The sequence below is a fragment of the Phyllostomus hastatus genome, unplaced genomic scaffold, assembly GCF_019186645.2.
Source record: "Phyllostomus hastatus isolate PE091 unplaced genomic scaffold, TTU_PhHast_1.1 phas_contig_195, whole genome shotgun sequence".
In the NCBI taxonomy this organism is placed as follows: domain Eukaryota; kingdom Metazoa; phylum Chordata; class Mammalia; order Chiroptera; family Phyllostomidae; genus Phyllostomus; species Phyllostomus hastatus.
In genome coordinates this window covers 3,780,033-3,803,428 of record NW_025333706.1, presented here as the reverse complement: position 1 = coordinate 3,803,428, position 23,396 = coordinate 3,780,033, and the positions used below count along the sequence as shown (strand labels likewise).

Here is a 23,396-nt window from a genome sequence, read left to right as displayed (position 1 = left end):
GCATACCGTTCTTGTTATATTAACAATGGTTAGACTTTCTGAACCGGCCTTATTTCCTCCTAACTAACCAGTTTAGAGGGTCTCATGGAAGTTTAAGCTGCAAGATTCAGTGTTCTGCCCTGTGTTATACAGATGAACTGTCCAGTATTGCTTCTCATGACCAAGTATAACAGCACAGGAATGGGGCCTTCAAATCAGAGATCCCACTGATGGTGAAATGCACAGCATTTTTTGTATTTCTAAGAAAGAAAATTACTGTGAGTAAACTAAGATGCCATCCATGGTAAATTCATGCTAACTTCTGAGAGCTGAAAATATGGCATGAGCGTACTTCTTAGAATAGAATCAGTACACTAGTTTTGTGAAAAGAACTTGCAGAGGGAGTACAAATAATGATTAGCCCAGGATGATATGATTCAGTGGATTGATTGCCGGCCTGTGAACCAAAAGGTTGCCAGTTTGATTCCCAGTCAGGGCACATGCCTGAATGAACAGGTCCCCAGTTGGGGGCATGCAAGAGGCAACTGATCACACATCAGTGTTTCTCTCCCACTTTTTCTCCCTCCCTCCCCCCTAAAAATAAATAAATAAAATTTTTAAATAAATAAATGTTTAGATGTGCTTTATTTGTTTGTCATGTTCCTGTTAACAAATATAGGCTGTTCATCCTTCTAAAGCAAGCTTTCCTTTTTTAAGAATGTTGACAAGGCCCTTTAAACCTCAATTTGGTTGTTCTCTCTTCCTTATAGAGATCGAGCTGCCTGCTTTGCTATTCAGAAAGGATTACAAGCATCACGTAGTGACATTAAGTTATTTGAGCATAATGATATGGCTGACCTGGAGCGACTGCTAAAAGAACAAGAGATCGAAGATCAAAAGGTATAATTCTTTTGAAGAAAATTATGTATTTCTTTTGTACTTTCTAACCAGATAAATTATATGTGAAATGGTAATTTGTCATGAAAACTTGCCTGTGGGTCACATTTGGATATGAAGGACATTCCTGCTTATTAAATGTACTTTATGTTATAGAGAGCCAAGTCTGATTGTAAATTGCCTCGTCACTGCCATAGTTACATATGGCAAATTTGGAGGAAGTTAATCAGACAAATATCTGAAAGGGAGAGAGAAAAATAGCCTGCACTTTGTGGGTAGGGGATATACACTTTCAATTCTACAGAAATAGCACCAGAACTCATTAGCATGTTAATGAACTATACCTATTGAATTCAAAATAGATTAATTTATATCAGAATAAATCATGTAGCAAGTGGAAGAAACAGTGACAGCAGATCTTAATTTATGAATTTCTGAATGAAGTGACACTAATTTCTCCCCACCCCCTCTTCATGCTACAGCCCTGAGTGGCAGCTACTTGTGAGAAGCAACACCTAGACTTGGTTTCCTGCCATCTTGCAGCCATTTACACTTTTTCTTCTCATTGGGGAGTGGTGCTCGTTCCTCCATGCTTGATTAGAGTGTAACAGAGGAAATGTGTTCAGGGCATCGCTATTAGAATTATCAGTTGTTTTCTTGTGTGATGACATGGATGAGAAAAGTTGTTCTGGCCTGTGCTTCTGCAGGAACCATAGTGTGGCGACTGTACTAGGAAGCTGGTGAGCACAGCCTTCCTCTCAATACCACATTGAAGCAGGCTTTTCCAGTACAGCTCATTCATTACTAGGGTAACTGGTAAAAATGTACGTTCCTTAATTTTGTGCTCTTTTTGTTTTCCCAGATAATTGGCATTATTCCTTTAAGATTTTGTTATCTTTGTTTAGGTGATAGTCTAAAAGCAGCTCTTAATGAATATATACATTCTGTGATGAATTTTCATGTATGATGGATATGCATAGACCCTCACTATTTAATGCTAGATGTGCTACAGGCCACTGTTTATAGTTACACAGTTGAGGAAAGTCTTAAAATTGAAACGGTCACATTGATGACTTTTTTCTACATGTTATAAAAAAAGATGTCCTTTATACTGACATAGTAATAGAATGATACCAGAAAACTGCCTTGGGCAGTGTTACCAATGGCCAGTCTGCTGTAGAGTTTATTTTGTCAAGTTAGTACTGTACAGATTTGGAAAACATGATATTCAAGTTTCTTGTTTGTGTTTTACCAGATTTATTTTTCATGGAACTTTTTTTATGAATAACAACAAGAAATAAAATTATCTTGAAATTTATTTCCATTTTATAGTTTTTACTTTTTTACTAGTTTATAATACATTTTCCTACTAAGAGTAGGCTTTCTAAATAACTCTACATTTGGATTTTAAAAATACTTTTTCCATTTTATTTTCACATAAATATGTTAAATATTTGAATATTTTCTACAGAGATACTTATCTTTCCATTAAAACTGAATTAAAATGTTGCATTTTAGTCCAGGTTTGGATCATTTTATGTTGTTAATTTCTCAAGATGTTTCTCATTTCTTTTCCTACAGGATTCTCTTGTCCCATATTCTTCTAAAAATAAAGGACAGTAGATAAAAAACAGCATTTTATAGTAAGAATAAAATAACTGAGCAAATGAAACATAGAATTGCTTCACTAACAATTGGAGAAATTAGGCTAGGAGGTTTTGCCTATCCATTAAGGGAACTTAATAGTATTAATCAGTGTCAACACTGATGTGTGATGAGAAAGAGGGCCCTCCTATAATTCTGGGAAGAGTTTCAATTGAAACAGCCTTTCTAGAGTATAAGTGGGCAGGTATATTCCAGTATTCTTAAATATCTATATCCTTCAGTCTTGTATCTAGAATGCTGTCTTTAGAAGGTAATCCGAAGTGGTGTCAGACTTCCGGCCAAGATGGAGGCATAGGTAAACACACTGTGCCTCCTTCCACAATCAAAAGAAGGACAACAACAAATTTAAAGACAAAAAATAACCAGAACTGACAGAAAATCAAACAGTATGGAAGTCTGACAGCCAAGGAGTTGAAGAAACATTCATCCAGATGGGTAGGAGGGATAGAGACGGGCAGCTGGCTGGAGAGGACCCGCAGCAACTTGGCAGCTGGTGGACTGGGTGAGGCGGCAGCTAGCAGACTGGAGGTCCCACATTCATGTGCAGATAAACTGGGAACAATAACTGGAGAGCGAGATAGACTTCACAACGCAGGTGCCAATATGGGGAATAAAGCCTCCAAGCCTCTGACTGGAAAATCTTGTGGGGGTTGAGGCGGCAGTGGGAGAAACTCCCAGCCTCACAGGAGAATTCAGTGAAGAGATCCATAGGGTCCTAGAACATACATAAACCCACCCACCCAGGAATCAGGTCCAGAAGGGCCTAATTTGATTGTGGGTAGTGGGGGAAGTGACTGAAAAGCACCAGAGAGCTGAGCAAGCAGCACTGTTCCCTCTCAGTCCCCTCCCCCACAAGCAGTGCCACAAAGCAGTGATGTGGGTTGCCCCGTCCTGGTGAACACCTAAGGCTCCGCCCCTTACTATGTAACAGGCTGGCTGAGGGGAAGAAAAATGGCCCAAATGATAGAACAGATCAAAGCTCCAGAAAAAATACAACTAAGTGACAAAGAGATAGCCAACTATCAGATGCACAGTTCAAAACACTGGTAATCAGGATGCTTACAGAATTGGTTAAATGTGGTTGAAAATTAGAGGAAAAAATGAAGGCTATGAAAAGTGAAATAAGGGAAAATATAGAGAGAACAATCAGTGACAGGAAGGAAACCAGGACTGAAGTCAACGGTTTGGAGCAGAAGGAAGAAAGAAACATTCAACCAGAAAAGAATGAAGAAACAAGAATTCTGAAAAATGAGAGGCTTAGGAACCTCCAGGACATCTTTAAACACTCCAACATCTGAATCATAGGGCTATCAGAAGGAGAAGAACAGCAAGAAATTGAAAGCTTACTTGAAAACATAATGAAGGAGAATTTCTCCTATCTGGTAAAGGAAGTAGATTTCTAGGAAGTCCAAGAAGCTCAGAGAGTCCCAAAGAAGTTGGACCCAAGGAGAAACACATCAAGGCACATCATAATTACATTACCCAAGATTAAAGATAAGGCAAGAATCTTAAAAGCAGCAAGAGAAAAGGAGAGGGTTACCTACAGAGGAGTTCCTATTAGGCAATCAGCTGGTTTCTCAAAAGAAACCTCGCAGGCAAAAAGGGGCTAGAAAGAAGTATTCCAAGTCATGAAAGGCAAGAACCTACATCCAAGATGACTGTCCAGCAAAGCTATCCTTTAGAATGGAAGAGCAGATAAGGTACTTCCCAGATAAGGTCAAGTTAAAGGATTCATCATCACCCAGCCCTCATTATATGAAGTGTTAAAGGGACTTAACTAAAAAAAAAGATTTAAAATATGAACAGTAAAATGACAGCAAACTCACAGCTACTAACAACTGAAGCAAACTAGAACAGGAACAGAATCACAGAAACAGATCACATGAAGGGTTATCAGCGGGGAGGTGGAGGGGGGAGAATGGGGGAGAAGATACAGGGAATAAGAAGCATAAATGGTAGGTACAAAATAGACAAGGGGAGGTTAAGATTAGCATAGGCAATGGAGAAGATAAAGAACTTGTATGTACAACCCAGGGACATAAACTAAAGGGGGAAATCCGAGTGGGAGGGGGTGTGCAGGGCTGAGGGGAATAAAGGAGGGGAATGGGACAACTGTAATAGCATAATCAGTAAAATATATTTTTTTTAAAAAGTGTCAAAGATTGAAAGATTACTTATTTACAATACAGTGTAAAAAAGCAAAATGAGGGGAACAACCGAAATGCAACATTGGGAGAATCATTAATTTGTGGTAAACCCACAAGGTGGAATATTATTTCTCCTCTGAAGTGCTTTAAATAATATGGAAATGCTCATAATATAGTATTTTTAAAATTCTGTTACTGAAGCTATTGCAGTAAAATCCTGATTTCTACAAAGTAATTTTTAAAGATATTTTTTACAAGAAAGACAAGTTATCCATGTGTGATGTGAGAAGCTAATTTAATTATTTTTGTACTTTTTCATTTCTCAAGAGTTCTACATTGAATATTTTAAAATCCTAAATAAAATATGTCATTTTTAAAAGGCAGGGAGGGACAGGATGCCCCATGTCCTCAGACCCCCAGCAGACCCATGGCCTTTGGATATGTGTGCAGAGGGGAGATGATCAAGCACACTCAGTGAGGGATACTTTTGCATGCTTAAACGGACAACTTGCTGAGTGTTCTAGCCATGAGTTTTAAAATACCCCTTAAAAGCATAGCTCTGATCTCTGAGTTTCTAGTTGTTCATCAGACAGAAGCTTAGAGACAAGAAATCTTAGGAAGGTGGTGATAAACTCTGTGTGCAGATCTCAGTTTTTTATAGCCTAGGACAGCTGAAGCATCTGTACAGTCAGCAGTGGGACCTGGAATCACTGGGGTGTGAGGAAGGTGTGTGTTGTCTGAAAAAGTCCCTTTACACCACTGACTTCCAGTATCACCAGATGTGGTCAAGTTTTACATGGCCCCATAGTCAAGAGTAAGGAGGGGAAAAGGTTTTTATCTGGGTTTTTTTTTGTTTTGTTTGGTTTGGTTTGGGTTTTTTTTTGTAAACAAAGTTAATAAAACAGGGTTTGTCTGTTTTTAAACGTTTTATTATAGAAAATTCCAGGCACATTCAAAGGAAACATAGTATAATGAAGCCCCCTCTTGTTATCAACATTCTGCCATTCTTGTATTATCTGAACCTCCACTTAATTCAGCATCACATCTCGATGATGGTGATGATGATGATTTATTTTAGGTACAATAAATTACAGACAATGAAATGCATAAATCCTAGCTATACAATTTGAACCAGTGGTTAGACCCATGTAACCCAGGTATCATGGCCCCAAGCATTCTGTCATCCCTGAAAGTTCCATTGGTCCCTTCCCACTCATTCTGGGTTCAGAGGGTTTTGTTTGTGTTGTAATAGTCTCAGAATACCTAAGCTGTGTGTGTGTGTGTGTGTAAGGTCTCCTAGTTAGTATATGAACTGAAAAACATGTCTGCAAGGAGAAAGCACAACTCTTTCTTTCATAATAGCATATCAAACCCGGGCTTGAAATTCATCCATACTATCTAGTTATTTATTTTGATGAATAGATCTCTGGAGTCACTAAAATTTAAAATGTCTGGGTTTTTTTGTTTGTTTGTTTGTTTTTTCTCTTTTAAAGAATCCTCGCAAGGCTCGTGTAACTCGACGTTTCATTGTAGTCGAAGGGTTGTATATGAATACTGGTACTATTTGTCCTCTTCCAGAATTGGTAAGCAACCATGATTGTTTATTATTTTAGTATTTGGATTATTTGGCAGTTTGCCTTTTGTTTATAACCACTTTTAATGTATATTGTCTACATTGCTTTGCACAGTAGGTATCATAAGCACATTCTGATCATACTGGGGACGTATATTAACATTAAATGCCTACTCTGATCTTTAAAGAGTAATCAAAACTCAACTTTTTAAAACCAGCTTCATTGAGAGAAAGTTCCTTCTTGCCCCTTTGTAGTCAGTACCCCAAAACCTGGCCCAAGGCCACCATTGATCTACTTTTTGTTCCAATAGTTTTGCTTTTGTAGAATTTTATATAATAAAATTATACAATATGCATTTTGTGAAACTTAGCTTTTTAACAGAGAAACGCAACATACTCTATTTAGAAACCATGACATGAAATTTTTTTTAATTGAGGTGAAATTTATATAACATAAAATTAGCTATTATAAAGTATACAGTTCTGTGGCATTTAGTACACGCACAATGTTGTACAACTATCAGCTATCTAGTTCTGAAACTTTTTCATCACTTCAAAGAAGACCCCTGTACCCAAGTAAGCAGTCACTCCCCATTTTCCCTCTCCCTTAGTCCTGAATAACCACCAGTCTGCTTTCTCTCTATGTGGATTTACCTGTTCTCGTTATTTCTGTAAATGGAATCATCCTAACAAGTATTATATACAATAGTCCCCCATTACCGACGGGAGACACATTCCAAGACCCCAGTGAATGCCCAAAACTGGAGGTAGTATCAAACCCATATTAAACCATGTTTTTCCTATAAATATGTACATAAAATAAAAATTTGTACGTTAGGTACAGTGAAAGATTAATAATAGAACCCTTACAGCAATACACTGTAATAAAAGTTACATGATTGTGATCCCTTGTTTCAGGGGGTTCCTTGGTGAAGTCTTCATATATGTCAGTGCTTTCTGGTGCAACATGTTGCCATCAACTGGAACACATTTTCTGTTCATGTCTTCTACTCACAAATTTAATGCCTTTTCCATCTTAACAATGCACTTATGCACTATGACTGTAATGTTTGTAGTTTGAGGTAAACTAGGAGAACTGGCACAAATTTCTTTTTCCTTCACAGTTTCACAAATAAAAGATTCGTTCTCATAGAACTTAGCAACCTCAGCACTATTTTGGTTTTTTCTGAACTCGAGAACTTTCACCTTTTGATTTAAAGGAAGCACTCAGTGGCTTCTCTTTGGCTTCTCTAAATTCTACATTGCCACTCTTGCACTTTGGGGTCATTACTAACTAAAATAACAGTTACTTGAGCATAGTCACTTGCAATACCTCAACAGTACATCTGATACCTGAGACAGCTACTAAGTGTTTGTATACTGCGTGGATGTGCTGGAGAAAGGATGAATCACGTCCTGGGCAAGGTGGAGAGGAGAACATGCTATTATATATCTCATTGCTCAGAAGAGCACACCATTTAAAGCTAATAAATTGCTTATTGAGTTGTTTATTTCTGGGATTTTCCAGTTAACATACTGAGACCAAATTTGTGGATAAGTGAAACTACAGACTGCTAAGGGGAGACTACTACAATACATAACCTTTTGCGCCTGGCTTCACTCACTTAGCTTATAGTTTTCCTGGTTCTCTCAGTTTATAGCATGGATCAATACTTTATTCCCTTTGAAAGTTAAAGTAAGATTACATTTTGTTCATGTGCTGATCAATATTTGGGTTGTTTCCACCTTTTGGCTATTGTGAATAGTGCAGCTATGAACATTTATGTACAAATATTTGTTTGAACCCCTGTTTTCAGTTTCTCTGTGTATATATCTAGCTGTGTAATTGCTAGATCATATGGTAGTTTTATGTTTAACTTACTGAGGAAGGCCATACTGTTTTCCACAGTGGCTGTGCCATTCTGTTAATATGTTACATTACATTGGTTGCTTTTCCTCTTGAACCACCCTTACATTTGACCATTGAAATTTGAATCTATGAGTCCATCCATCAAGTAAGGATTTAAAATAAGGGTTTTAGATCTTATTTTAAAAGATTTTCACTGTGTTTTGAGAAAATATATATACATTCTAAATAGTGAAAGAGATGTATGTATTTTCTCTCCTTGTTTTCATGAGTGTCAAAGACTGATAGAAAAACAGCAGGTAGTGGGTCAAAAGATGGTAGAACAGCGTTTTATAGGGGTACAACAGTAGGGCAGTACCGTTGGGCAAGTATACCATCAAGCAATGAAACAGCACCTTAAGTATAGGGACAGGTCAGGTGTATGGAAGTGTTGAGTATGGAGGAGTTACAGGGTACAAAATAGGTTTTAATTGTGGGGTTTCTCTTTTCTTTCATTGACCTGTGTACTTACATACCAGTTCTACCATAATATTATTAAATATATTCTAAAACATGATTTTTAGATACTATTTCTTTAATATTAATGGATGGAAAAGAGTCAGTGTTGAAAGATGTTATTCTCCCTAAATGAGTTTATTCATTTTTAATTAAAATCCAGCAAAAAGCTCTGTACCGCCACACCAGATTTGATACTGATTAGCAAGATTAGCCAATAAAATCTTGATGATTAAAAAATAAATTACCTGAGACTTGTGATACCAGACATCAACCACCTGAAACTTTTTGTGCATTATTTCTATAGTTTCAGTGGGAAAAAATCTTAAAATTAAACCTTTAGTAATTAAGATGCTGACACAAGAAAAGATACATGGGTCATGGGAATATTTGTGAGGTCATCTTCTTGTGCAATATGTATAAAATTTAGAGGTTGATAATCATTGTGTTTTAAGTTCATTGTGAAACTGATCACACGCATATCATATGGGGTAATTAAACATTAGGGGGGCAAAACCTATACACAATCATGTGTATGTTCAGCTTCCCAGTGTGTAAACAAAAATATAAATTACATGAAATACTTAGAAAAACATATAAATATGCATCTGAACCTATCTTTGATGAGAAAGGACTTTCTTATAAACCTAAAAAGGTAAAGGGAAAAACACAGTGAAAATGTTTTCTGCATTAAAAAAATGCCACAGAGCCAAATTAAAACACAGTGCCACTGAGGAAAGAGCATGTACATTTCCCAGAAGTTTTGTATGATCAGACCAGTATTTAACAGATAGATTACATTTCTGTGCTCATAATGTCTTAGCACTTACTTTAAAAATTGGCATCGTGCTATATGTATTATTGAGTTAGGGTGGACACTTTAGAGCTTCTAAAGTACCATCGATTTTTGTTATTCATGGTACTTATGTTTTAGGAACATACTGCAAATACTGAATTACAGCATTTTGAACTATTACTCCCAGACAGACAGTTTTGTACATGCCTCTAGTTACAACATTTTCATCAGTTATTTAGTACATGACCTCATGTTATATGTGTTTCTCTTTAAAGACACCCTATTTAATTGATACTGTTGATTCATTCACATTGAACTCACAGCCAAAAGTGCTGTAATTCCTGCCTGAATGAAGCTTATCTAACACACATTTTCTCCATGAGGCATATCACTGCCTTCTTACACATAAGAACACCAGACGGCACTTCAGCACAATGCTTGAGATCATTTTAAACAAGATCACCAACAAAAACTACAAAATGCAAAAAAGAGGCAATGAATAGACTGTGAGAAGGACACTTGCTTAATGTATGACCTGAAGCAGTCACTTGTTTAACTGAGCTGGAATATGCAGATCAGGGAACTCACAGTTTTCATTCCTCTGCCCCTGTGCCCTGAGTATTGATTCAGGAGTCACAGATAAATTTCAGCAAGTGGACAGATTCACAGATAAGAATCTACCTATACTGAGGAGCAGCTGGACATGGTATTTTGCCCTTTTCATTTAAGGTTAATTTTGTTCTTACTGGGGTATTCTGTTTGCTGTCACTAATCATTAGAATTGTAAAGTTATGTTTTATTAACACATAGGTTAAATTAAAATACAAATATAAAGCCAGGATCTTTCTGGAAGAAAGCCTTTCATTTGGAGTCCTGGGGGAGCATGGCCGAGGAGTCACTGAACACTTTGGAATCAATGTAAGTTCTCCTTTTTTGGAACATTCTCTCATATAGGAAGTATGCTTTTCCATCCTGCTGAGCAGGTTCATGGGCACAGGCAGCACCCCTCATGGATGTACAGGGCCATGCCACTGGTGTCTGTCACTTCATCAGCCCAAGGAGGCCATACTGGGTCAGCCAAACCAGCTGGCCTATCTTCTATCAGAACTGTCAACTCAGAGTGGTTTATCATACAATTTGTGTTGTGTTTACACAGTAGAATTGGACCCTGGCTTTCAGTGTTTCTTTAGAAACAGTAACAATTCCCTAAGTGGTCCTTTAGAAAGTATTGCCCTGCCTGGTGTAGTTCAGTGGATTGAGCATGGGCCTGTGAGACAAAGGGTTGCTGGTTAGATTCCCACTCAGGGCACATGCGTGGGTTTCAGGCCAGGCCCCCAATAGGGAGCCAGCAAGAGGCAACCACACATTGATGTTTCTCTCCCTCTCTTTCTCCTTCCTTTCCCCTCTTTCTAAAAAAAATAAACATAAAATCTTTAAAAATATATATCTGTCATAGCAGCGAAATGATGTTCTTTTAATATTTAAAGTTCTGACACACAAACATATAAACACCACTGGCACAGATTCTGCAAAGCCCTTCAAAGTCCCAGACAACTAAAGTCAGTTTATCATGTTTTCTTTTGTAAAGGAAAGTGAGCCCCAGCTGCCACTGGTCTTAGTGGCTTGTGCTCCTGGAGCCTCAGGGAGGAACTAGTCAGCCCATCTGCAGAACCTGTCTTCATCCCCCGCTATGTATAGTCAAGTTGAAGGAAGCTTTTCCCCAAATCCTATGCGTAAAAGTTTTGCAACCTGTGTTAACAACTTGAACTGTAAAAGATAAAATCACCTTAGGTTAGAGAAGTTAGATTGACATAGGCTCCTCAAAGACAAACCAACATTTGACAGTTACATGCACTGAGGAATCAAGGATAAAATGGAAACATAATTCAAGTAAACCTTACGGAATGAAAATTTTACAGAAGGGAAAAAAGCACTATCTATGTCAGGGCATGAGTAAGAGTACAGATTATATGGGCCTTATTTAGATCCTTAGTCAAACAAGTACTGTTTTAAAAAAAGCTTTATGAGACAAATATTTAAACACTGAATATATGATGTTAAGGAATTTTTCATTTTTTAGGTGTGATAATAGTTTTATGATTATATTTTTGGAAGAGTCTATATCTTTGAGAAATGTACACTGAAATATTTAAAGATGAAACCATATGAAGTCTGAGATTTACTCCAAAGAAATGATGAGGGTAATAGGGGCTATTTATGGAATGAGATTGTCCATGAGTTGCTAAAGGAATCTGGGTGATAGGATACTTTCTCCTATTCTGCTTTTGTATATGTTTAAATTTTTTTACAATAAAAGGATTTTTTTAAAAAATGAGAGTATATAGATTTTCTTGTTAGATCTGAGGAACATCTTAAAAAAACAACAGATGTGATCTGACCAGTCATTATCATGGCCATTGGTGAGTAATTATTGAATGGTTACTGCGTAGCCAGAATAAAACTTGATTCTGGGGGCTGGAACAGAAGGTGAGGATCAAAGGAATACTTAAATTGTTGAGAAGGTAGAACTCAGAAGCCCATGGGATACATTAGGATCATCTACTGCGCAATTCATCCAGTTTGGTCACAGAGTCAATTACCATGTGTGGTTTCATTTTTGGAAAGGTGAAAGTTAAATGGAATATAGGAACAAAGTACTTAAAATTCTGGTTTTTATTTACCTCAATGACCTTTTGTGACTAAAGCCAGGAAATGATTTTATTTTGTACCTGTGAATATTTTTAGTATCAAACAGCTTTGGGTTTCATATTCTTTTAATTTATCTCTCTCTTCCCCATTGTGTATAAATTGTTAATGCATGATGAAATGGGAAAAAGGTGGGCTTTGAAACATCAGTCCTTTTAACAACAGATTTTGTGTGGTTCACCCTCTGTTTTCATTGAAATAGTTCATAGAACCCAGATGTTGACATGATTAGTGCAGAAATTTTGTCTCCAGACTTGACATTGGTTTGTTTTTAATTGAGGAATAATTGCTACCCCCTGTCTTTTCTGACAGATTGATGATATTGATCTTATCAGTGCCAACATGGAGAATTCACTTGCTTCTATTGGGGGTTTCTGCTGTGGCCGGTCTTTCGTAATTGACCATCAGGTACGTTCTTTTTAAAAGCAAAAGTGGCGGCTGAAACTCATTGCTCCATTTGTCATCTCAAAATGTAACTTTAACAAAATTTCATTCACAATCACAGTTTTTTAAAGACTTTTTTATTGATTGATTTGAGAGAGAGAGAGGAAGAGAGAAATATCCATTTGTTGTTCCACTTATTTATGTATCCATTGATTGCTGCTTCTGTGTGCCCTGAACACAGGTCAAACACAAGCTTGGTGCATCAGGACAGTAACCAGCTGTAACCAACTGAACTACCTGGCCAGAGCCTAATCAATTTTTATTTAAAATTTTTTAAATTAAAAGGATCACTCAAAATACTTACATTTAGAAATTAGCTCCCTTTAATTTTTTTTTTAAATTCTCACCCAAGGATATATTTATTGATTTGGAGAGCGGATGGGGGCCAGGGAGAGAGAGAAACATTGATGTGAGAAACTTCGAATGGTTGCCTCCCATACACACCCTGACCAGGGAGGGAACCTGTCTCTGAGGAATTGAGCCCATAACCTTTCCACGTATGGGATGAACACTCTAACCAACTGAGCCACCTGGCCAGGACACAATTATCTCTTTTTTTAAAAAAAGTCTTGTATTACATGCCTGGATCTTACTACCTCACTATTTGTATATACTGTTAAGTCAGTGATGGCAGAAATTTGGTGCCTTTAGACTTTTTAGCCAAAAAAATAAATAGGTTTTTAACTTGTTTGTTTCTTCTCAGAGACTTTCTGGCCAAGGGTACTGCTTTTCAGCTTCATTGCCTCCCCTTTTAGCTGCTGCTGCAATCGAGGCCCTCAACATCATGGAAGAGAATCCAGGTATAACCTTCAGACCCAGGAAGTCAGACTTGGCAAGTTATATGAGCCATGTTCCTGATATGTTTTTTGGAGGAATTAACTAGAGAAAATGATTTATCAGACAGAGCTCTGGCTCTGAATTTCATTACCAGGTATTTATAGGAAGAACGGCAGTGAAGCAGTTGTTGCTGCATCAGGGATTGCATGTAGAGCTTCTCTCCTGTTCCCAGATCTAGAGCCAAAGCACTTGTTCCCTTGGTGGGTAGAGGCACCGAGAGGAGGAAGGGTCAGCTCTGGGCCAGTTGTCCTTTGTTTTATCATTTTTGGAGAAATTAGTTGAAGTGTGCTAATAATTTTTGTTATATAGTTTTATAACTGTTTTCTAGTTTCTCTTTCAGCCTTTGAATTATCAGTTGGTATGTAGTTTACCAACTATTAAAGCTTACTTAACTGGAGAAATCGACTAAATTTCAAATGTGGCTTTGGGTGTGATCATGCCTCCTCACCAAAGTGTAGAACAGAATTTGAAAAATAGGCATTACCTGGTATCTCTGAATTTTAAATCTAAATTTTCAACTCTGGTTTTAACTCAGAGAATCAGGAAATGTGTTTCTCTGTGTCTCTTTGAGTGCATTCATATGCCTGCTCAGTAGATGACCTGGCCCTCCCACCTCCTGCTCAGACATTTTAGTTTTTGGGTTTTCCTGGAGAAAGAGGAAAATATATGTGAAAAGATCAGAAACATTACTTAATTACATACAGTCTCTATTTTTTACAAAATCGTTTGGGTTCTAGAAATAAAATATAGTTGTGCCCTTTTATTCTTAGCCAGGTTATTTAATAAAATTTTGATAAGAACAGCAGTCATCAGTCATCGTTTTGATGTAGAAAACGTCATCCCAGATTTTTGCTGAAAGTGGGGTAAAAAGGTGTCAGGATGAACTAAGGATGAAAGCTTGGGCCTCCAGAGGAGTTTCTGACTGTATGTGTGCTGTTAGCATGTGGAAGGATTTGTAGCATTTTAAATTGATGAAATTGAACTGGATCTTTAAAAATATTTTTAGGTTAGTAGTATCAAAGTTTCCAAATATGTAGTTGATCCTTGGACAACACGGATTTGAACTCCACAGGTCCACTTGTATATACTGTTTTCAATCTGTGGTTGGAAGTTCACTGAGCTGTCATTTTGTATAGGTGACTTGAACATCTGCAGATTTTGGTATTCCCACCAAAGACCAAGGGACAACTTAAGTTTCTGAGAAGTCAAAAGTTATATGTGGATTCTCCATGCACAAATTACATGTGCATGGAGAGGGGGTTAGCACCCTTAACCCTAGCATTGTTAAAGGGTCATCTGTACTCTTGACTCTATTTTTTTCACTCAGGTATTTTTGCAGTGTTGAAGGAAAAGTGCAAACGAATTCATAAAGCTTTACAAGGGTAAGTTTTATATGTTTTCAACCAACTTAACGTTCATCTGCACCACATTAAAACAATTAATGAAAAATTTTGAATGTCATCTCTTTGGTGCTGGGTACATTTGATAGGCTTGGGTCAGTTTGACAATTGCAACTAAGAAATCAAAAACTCAGTTTACTTACATTTGTCTGTATGAAACCATGGTATCCATTGTCTTGTTATTTTAAAGAATCATGATTTTCTTAAAATGATACAAGCTCATTAATAAAATATTATAGCAATATACAAGATAAAAATAGGTAACTGTAACAATTAAAAGTAAAAAATAAAAAACAATAAAAATAAAAAATACTTGAACAGTGATTAAAATTTTAAAAAGAAAAAGAAAAAAAACAAATAACTCAACATGCTACTACCAGAAATAACCAGCATTAATATTGGAGAATCTCTCCACATATGTATAAATAAAAGGAAATAACTATATGCTATGTAATTAGATTACAATGTATTCATACTATCCATATTCCTTTTTAGAAAATTACGAAGCTTTATTTGAAGTTAATATAAGAAAAAGAAACAAGTGAAATTGAAAAGAACTTTATGAGTTTTATTTGTTTTAACAACACAGGAGTACTTTAACATTCTTCTACTAGAGTTGAGATAAAAATAGAGTTTGGTCCTATTTTCAGGCAGATTTCTGTTCTTATAGAAAATATCTCACATTGCCCAGGGTGTTTCTTTTTTGCTTTTTTTAAGGTGAAACAAGCCATTTTGGTGATGATAGGTCTTCCTCTATTGCCAGATATGGAAACTAGAAACTTTTCTAAAAGACAAGGACAGGTAAAAAATGAGCAGATCACAGCTGTTCCCGATAAAGTAGGGGCAGAAATAATTAAAGTTCTGGGTGTGTCTACCTTATAGTAACAAAAGTTCTTGCATGATTTATGATGGAGAGAGATTATTTATATTGGTTCCAGTTACATTGGTTGATGAAATATTAATACCAACACAGGCCAGCACATTGGAATCACTGTAAATTCAGGAACATAACCCTTCATTCTGTCTGGCAGTATTATGGTGTTTATTTTGTAAGTCTAGTCTTCCACTTTTCCGAGCTCTTTCACACCTTTTCATCTCTCCAATATCCTTAACCCTCTGTCTAACTTCATCTATGTTTAGCTGACAACCGTGCCTCATATTGTCCCTTGGGAACTCCCTTATTTTTCCTAACAAACCTATGCACTTAACTGGTATCTGAACCTGTCTGGTGTGTTATAGCCAAAGAAATATTCCTCCAACCATCACCCCTCTTCTTTCTAAAGACTAAGTGCTTTTGCTGTCCCTTTTCTTTTTCATCGGTCTTTCCCCTTCCTGAGTCATGTGATTAGCATTCAGGTACACTCTGCATATACATTCCTTTCCCTGACCCCACCTTTACCTCTAGCACTAGCTTGTATTCTGCTTCTCTTATAGCTCATCTTCCCCAGAGTTGTTAGAACTTTATCCACATCTTTACCTCTCATTTACACTTGAAACTACTGAATGTGCCTCTACTCTTGCACTTTACCCAGACTGTTCCTGTGGAGGTTACCAGTGACAGCCTTGTTGCTAAATCCAGCGGACCATTTTCAGAGCTCGTCTTACTTACCTTTTTCAGCACAGTTGATCACTGTCCTTCTTGCAGCACTCTCTTTCCTTAGATTCTGTTACTCCATACTGTGGTTTTCTTCTGCCTTTCTGAATGGCTTCATCTTGGTCTCCTTCAAAGCCTTTTTTTTAGCACCCTCCTCTTCAGGACTTAGTCCATGGCTCTTTTCTCTGTTACCTTCTTGGAGAATTTCATTCTTCCACCTCTGGAGCTTCAGATCATGGCATCTGCATGTGGGCAACTCACAAATTTGTATCTCCAATGTATCCCTCTCTGTAGGATTCCAGGTCTCACATCCAAAGGCTTACTTTTAGCATCTCTGCTTAAAGGACTCTGCAGGCACCTCATACCAAACACACAGTAAAGCAAATGTGGGAGCACATCGCACAGGTATCTAGATATGTAGAGGGAACAGGAAACAAAACATCAAGGATGTCAGTGTGGCAAGAAGGGAGAATGGGCCAGGGCATGCCTTTGAAGTCCGTGACAAGAACCTGGCTCAAGTAGGAAGCCATGGCCTGGTTCTGAGCAAGAGTGGCATGACATGACTGAACTTACCTAGCAAAATCACTCTTATGTTGTGTGAAAAAATACATAATATACCTGGTGGCAAGTACAGAAGTAGGGAAACCCGTGAGGATATTGCGTGGTGCCTCCTGTGAAAGATGAAGGTGACTTCAACCTTCATAGTAGCAGAGGGTTTTAGATATATTTTGAAGGTGGTATTGCCAGAAGTTCATATTCAGGGTAAGTGAGAAAGAAGATTCAAGTTTGATTTTAAGGTTTTTGGTCTGAGTAACTACAGTTGCTAGTAAGTGAAATGGTTAGAACTTCTGTGTGTCCTGTGCTGCTGCTGATAGATCAGATAAGAGCACTGAGAGTGGTTCCTTTGGTTTCATAATGTGGAGGCTATCGTACTTGATTAGTAGTTGCAGGGAAGTAGTGGGTGCAAAATGCTTGATAGAAGCAGGTTCAGGAGAAACCAGGAAGGGAGGCAATGGACACAGTTACATAGCTGTTTTGAGGAGTTTTGCTGTTAAGAGGAACAGAGAAATAGGATGCTGGCTGGAGAAATAAATGAGGTCAAGAGAGGGAGGTCTCGTTTATTTTAATACTAGTGCCATTAGTTTCTAAATATCCAGATACCACATCCTTTCTTCACTGGTTGGTCTCTCTCATACACCAGTTTCCTTCTTATTCCTGATTGTGGTTTTCAGCTCTTTCTCCTTCATTGGTTATTTGCTCAGTCCTCTGACTGTGTTTGGTACTATCTCTGTTTTTATCACTATATAACCTTGGGTACATGTGCTGCCAAAGTGAGCCCAGTCACTGTGTAAGTTTTGGAATAAGTTCAAGTTCCACCAAAAATATTACTAGAATTTTCATTGTAATTGCATTTTTTTAAAGAGGAGTTTGACTCAGACTTTGGTTTTTTGTTTTTTGTTTTTTAAAGATTATATTTATTTATTTTTAGAGAGAGAAGGGAGGGAGGGGGAGAGAGAGAGAGAGATATCAATGTGCAGTTGCTGGGGGTCATGGCCTGCAACCCAGGCATGTGCCCTGACTGGGAATTGAACCTGGAGCACTTTGGTTCGCAGCCCGCGCTCAATCCACTGAGCTGCACCAGCCAGGGCTTAATTGTAATTGCATTTAATTTTCTGATTAGTGTGGAGGGGATTAGTGTTCATGTACTTGAATTTTTCTTCGTGTCCTAATCCTCCAGCCAGCATCCTGTTTCTCTTTTCCTTTTAACAGCAAAACACTTCAAAAACAGTTATGTAACTGTGTCCAATCTCTCCCTTCCTGGTTTCTCCTGAACCTGCACCTCATCAGGGCAATTTAAATTTTTCCCTAAGCTCTTGTATCTCTATGGGACCTTTAAGGGTAGTTTGTAGATATCCTGTAGATGCTATTGCTATTATGAATGGGGTTGTTTTTTCTCTTATATTTTCTAATTGTTGCTGATTTATAAGAATGTTACTGTTTTCTCTAAACTGATCCCACATTCAGTAGTCTAAGATCTTACTAATTCTAGTAGTTTGTTTCATTCTGTTACAATGATATACATAGAAATCCTGTAATCTGCAATAATATTTTTCTCTTCTTAATTCTTAAGCATTTTAGGAGTTCTTTTTCTTCTTTTATTACATTGGTCTGGGTCTCTAATACTCTATTGAACGATGGCAGTGATACCAGACATCCTTCTCTTATTCCCAATATAAAAGTGTTTATTAAGTGTAAAACATGAGCCCTGGCCCATGTGGCTCAGTAGTTTGAATAACAGCCTAAGAACCAAAGGGTCACTGGTTCAGTTCGGTCAGGGCACGTGTCTGGGTTGCCGCCCAAGTCCCTGGTTGTGGATATGTGAGAGGCAACCAGTCGATGTATCTCTCATATATCAATATTTCTCTCCTTCCCTTCCCATGTCTAAAAATAAATAACAGGGTTGTTTTTTTTTCTTAATGTAAAACATATGATAGGTTTTGTGTAGGTGGCCTTTATCAAATGATTCCTAGATTGGGGACTTTTTTAAAATTACAGATTTATCTCATGCTGAATTGCATTGGTATATTTTCTGATGTTAAGCCATCTTTGCATTTCTGACTAAATTCCTACTTGCTTACAATATAATTTTCAACACTATTTTTTTCTTTTTAAATATATTTTATTGATTATGCTATTTCAGTTGTCCCATTTCCCCCCTTCACTCCCGTCCACCCTGCACACCCTCTCCCACCCACATTCCCCCCCCTTTTAGTTCATGTCCTTGTGTCATAAGTTCTTTAGCTTCTACATAACCCATACTATTCTTACCCTCCCCCTATTTTCTACCTACCATCTATGCTACTTATTCTCTGTACCTTTTCCCCCTCTCTCCTCCCACTCCCCTATTGCTAACCCTTCTTGTGATCTCCATTTCTGTGGGTCTGTTCCTGTTCTAGTTGTTTGCTTAGCTTCTTTTTGTTTTGTTTTAGGTGTGGTTGTTAATAATTGTGAGTTTGCTGTCATTTTACTATACATGTTTTTTATCTTCTTTTCCTTAGATAAGTCCCTTTAACATTTCATAAAATAAGGGCTTGGTGATGATGAACTCCTTTGACTTGACCTTATCTGAAGAGCACTTTATCTGCCCTTCCATTCTAAATGAAAGCTTTGCTGGATAGAGCAATCTTGGATATAGGTCCTTGCCTTTCCTGACTTGGAATACTTCTTTCCACTCCCTTCTTGCCTGTAAGGTCTCGTTTGAGAAATCAGCTGACAGTCTGATGGAAACTCCTTTGTAGGTAACTGTCCCCTTTTCTCTTGCTGCTTCTAGGATTCTCTCCTTCATTGAAATCTTGGCTAATGTAATTATGATGTGCCTTGGTGTGTTCCTCCTTGGGTCCAACTTCTTTGGGCCTCTCTGAGCTTCCTGGACTTCCTGGAAGTCTATTTCCTTTGCCAGAATGGAGAAGTTCTCCTTTATTATTTGTTCAAGTAAGTTTTCCACTTGTTCTCTTCTTCTTCACCTTCTGGTACCCCTATCATTCAGATGTTAGAGTGTTTAAAGATGCCCTGGAAGTTCATATGCTTCTCCTCATTTTTTTGAATTCTTATTTCTCCACTCTTTTCTGTTTGGTTGTTTCTTTCTTCCTTCTGGACCACTCTATTGTTTTGAGTCCCAGTTTCCTTCCCATCACTATTGGTTCTCTGTGCATTTTCCTTCATTTCTCTTATAGTAGCCTGTATTTGTTCATCTAATTTGTGACCAAAATCAACCAATTCTGTGAGCATCCTGATCACCAGTGCTTTGAACTGTGCCTTTTATAGGTTGCCTATCTCTCGCTTGCTTAAAAGTACTGGTTGTGGGGCTTTCAATTCTGTTTGAGCCATCTTTCCCCCTCCCCCTTTGGTCTGGTTGCGCCTGTTATGTATGAGGGGTGGAGCCTTAGGTGTTCACCAGGGTGGGGTACCCCAGTTGCTGGGTTATGACTTTGTATGTGGGGGCGGGGTCCAAGAAGGAACAGTGGTGCTTGCTCCACTCTCCATTGGACCTCAGTCCCTTCCCCCGCTTCCCCCAAGCAAACTGGGCCCCTCTGGTGCCAGTTCTCATGTGGGTGAGCTTGTGCACTCCGTGGGACTTTCCAAGGACCTTTCCTGTGAGACTGGGAGTCTCTCCCTGCGCCTCAACTCCCACAGGTGTTTTCAATCAGTGTCCCAAGGCTCTACTTTCCAGCACTGGGATCCTGGGTTGCGCATAGTGTCTTGCTTCACAATCGCAGCCTGTCTGGGTCTGCCATTTGCCACCCCTCAGCCAGGGTCTACCAGTTCCCACTTACACGCTCTGGGTCTGCCCGCTGTGGTCTTGAGCGCCCCAGATGCCTTACGTGCACCTGGCCCCAATGCTCTCTGCTCTCCGTGCCTCAACCTGCGCCTGGCTGCCCAACTCCACCCCTCCTACGGGTTTGCATGGACAGGTCTATTTTAACTTCTTGGTTGTCCGACTTCCATACAGTTCAGTTTTCTGTCAGTTCTGGTTGTTATTCTGTTTCTAAATTGTTGTTGTCCCTATCTTGGTTGTGCTAGGAGGCACAGTGTGTCTACCTATGCCTCCATCTTGGCCGGAAGTCATTTTCAACACTACTAAATGCAGTTAGCTTTTAATTTGAATCTTTATATCTGTACTTATAATTTATTTTTTTGTAAATTCTTTTTATTATTATTTTATTTATTTGTTTTTAGAGAGGGGGAAGGGAAGAAGAAAGGGAGAGACATTAATGTGTGCCTGGCTCCCAGATGCCCCCTACTGGGGACTTGGCCCACAAACCAGGCATGTGCCCTGACTGGGAATTGAACTAGTGACCCTTTGATTTGCAGGCCAGCGCTTAATCCACTGAGCCACACCAGCCAGCGCTCCATACTTATAATTTAAGTCGTCCTATAATCTTTTTTATACCAACCTTGTATAACGTAGGAATCAGCATTTTGATAGCCTCAGGCAATGACTGAGCAGTTTTTCCACACTTCCTGCTTTCTGGAGCCATTGTGTGTGACAAGGCTTAATTGTTGTCTTTTCAGAATTGGGTAGGATGCCCAGCCTTTTAAGTTTCTCTAGGTTCAAGGCCTTCCATAGGTATTGTTTGTGATTATCTCTCCTTGGCTATATTATTTCCCTTTTAAATTTTATGTTCCTTTCTTTTGCATTTTTATGATAATCTTCCCAGAATTTTGCCAAGCTAGTTATTTTTAAATTTAATTTTGTTTTTTTAATCATACTTCTTTCATTTTATTTCTCTCTCATTTTTCTACTTTGATTGAATTTGTTCTTACTCTAACTTCCTACATTTAGGTTATTTGTTTTATTTCTTATTTTCCAATAAATATCTGAAAGAAAAATAATATCAAAGGCAGTGTTTTCAATGTTTACTTCTAAGTAATTTTTTTTAGTCTCTTCTAATCAGTGACTTTCTTCTTTCTTCTCTGAGGTTGTGTTTGGAAGAAGTCAGCAGCCTGTGCTAGTTTGATTCCTTGCTGGAAACTTGAGGAGTCCCTAGATTCTAGCAGATTGTTATTTGTGTCCAGCTTCCTCCCTGACTGGCAGCACATGGTGGAGGCCACATCTGAACTGTTGATTGCTCTGTGCCTGGGGCCTAGCCCAGTACTTATCTAGTATTTACCTATTTGGGTAAAATAATAGGCCTTTCAAATTTTTTATTTAAAAAGTATTGTAGGCCCTGCAACACAGCTTTTGAGTTTCTGAACTCAAGATATAATTTTGTGTCCATTTGGTTTTAATTACATTTTCATCTGACATTCAGTCATGGCAGCCAGAAAAAGGGTGTTTTGTTTCCTTCCTTCTCCCACCAGCCTGCCTCACCCACTGTCTGAGATCAGCCCATTTGATGGAAGCACAGGTTCAGTTGGGCTGTAGGTACCTTGTATGTGTTAAGAAAAATCTGAGCCATTTAATTGATATGAAATGCTATTTGAAAAGCAATTTTTAAAATTCTCCCCTGAGAGTACATGATGTAAAGACAATTGGTACTTTTTTGTGTACAAGTTTAGCACATTCAGAGTTCACATAGGTTATGGGTTTTTAAAAAGCATGTTGTTTTGCTCCTACATTAGCAAAGAAAACTAATCTAGAAGGTTGTCCCACATTTCAGAAGCCCTGATTCTAAGATTCCATGATTGAAATTTGCAGTCTAATTTATTGAGAGATCACAGCATGGTGTGTGGCATTTAAAGAAAGAAGACATGCCCTGACCACTGTGGCTCAGTTGGTTGGGTGTTGTCCCACAAAGCAAAGGGTGGCAGGTTCAATTCCCCGTCAGGGTACATGCCCACACCTAAGTTCTGTCCTGGTCAGGGCGTGGTTGGGGCATATGTGAGAGACGACCGATCTATGTTTCTCGCTTTGCCATTTCTTTCCCTCTCTTTCTCCCTCTTCCCTTCCCCTTTCCCTTCTCTCTAGAATCAAATAAATAAATTTTTTTGAAAAGAAAGGAGACACAATTTAATAATGTGCAAGGGTTGCTTGAAAGCCAGGTGATGTTTGCTTCCAGCACCTCTCATGCTACTTGGCATGTGGTAGACATCCAGTAAAAGTTTGTTGAGCCCTAAACAATATGTGAGGAATCATGTATGCTCCCACATGCTTTATTTTGAAGGGAGAACAGATCTTTCTAGGAGAAACAACCTAAATGAAAGCAATCCAAAATGTTTAGCCTAATTTCAAGAAACATGTATTACCATTTGTGTTCTAGGTCAAACATCCTTAAATATCTTTCTCCCTGAGAAGCAGCAGATTTCTGTGCTATTAATTCTAAGAAAGAAGAAAATGTGTTAACTCAAGTAAAATTTAAAATTAAACATACAAATAAGTAAACTTTTCAATCTAAACATACTGCTGGTAGTTGAATTATAACATTTTAAATGTCAGGTTACTTACATAATTTATAAGACAAGGTACAGACCAAAGACTTAGATAACAAGCAAGGA

The 23,396-nt window shown here is 38.1% G+C and overlaps 1 protein-coding gene across 1 annotated transcript in view; it reads left to right on the top strand.

Moving 5' to 3' along the window:
- The window catches only part of SPTLC1 (serine palmitoyltransferase long chain base subunit 1), an 81,066-nt gene that overhangs the window by 51,075 nt on the left and 6,595 nt on the right, over nucleotides 1-23,396 (top strand). The window contains exons 7-12 of the mRNA XM_045833868.1: nucleotides 750-879; nucleotides 6,182-6,271; nucleotides 10,230-10,337; nucleotides 12,438-12,533; nucleotides 13,273-13,369; nucleotides 14,734-14,788. Coding sequence (XP_045689824.1) covers nucleotides 750-879; nucleotides 6,182-6,271; nucleotides 10,230-10,337; nucleotides 12,438-12,533; nucleotides 13,273-13,369; nucleotides 14,734-14,788 — 576 coding nt within the window. The remainder of the gene's footprint in view (nucleotides 1-749; nucleotides 880-6,181; nucleotides 6,272-10,229; nucleotides 10,338-12,437; nucleotides 12,534-13,272; nucleotides 13,370-14,733; nucleotides 14,789-23,396) is intronic.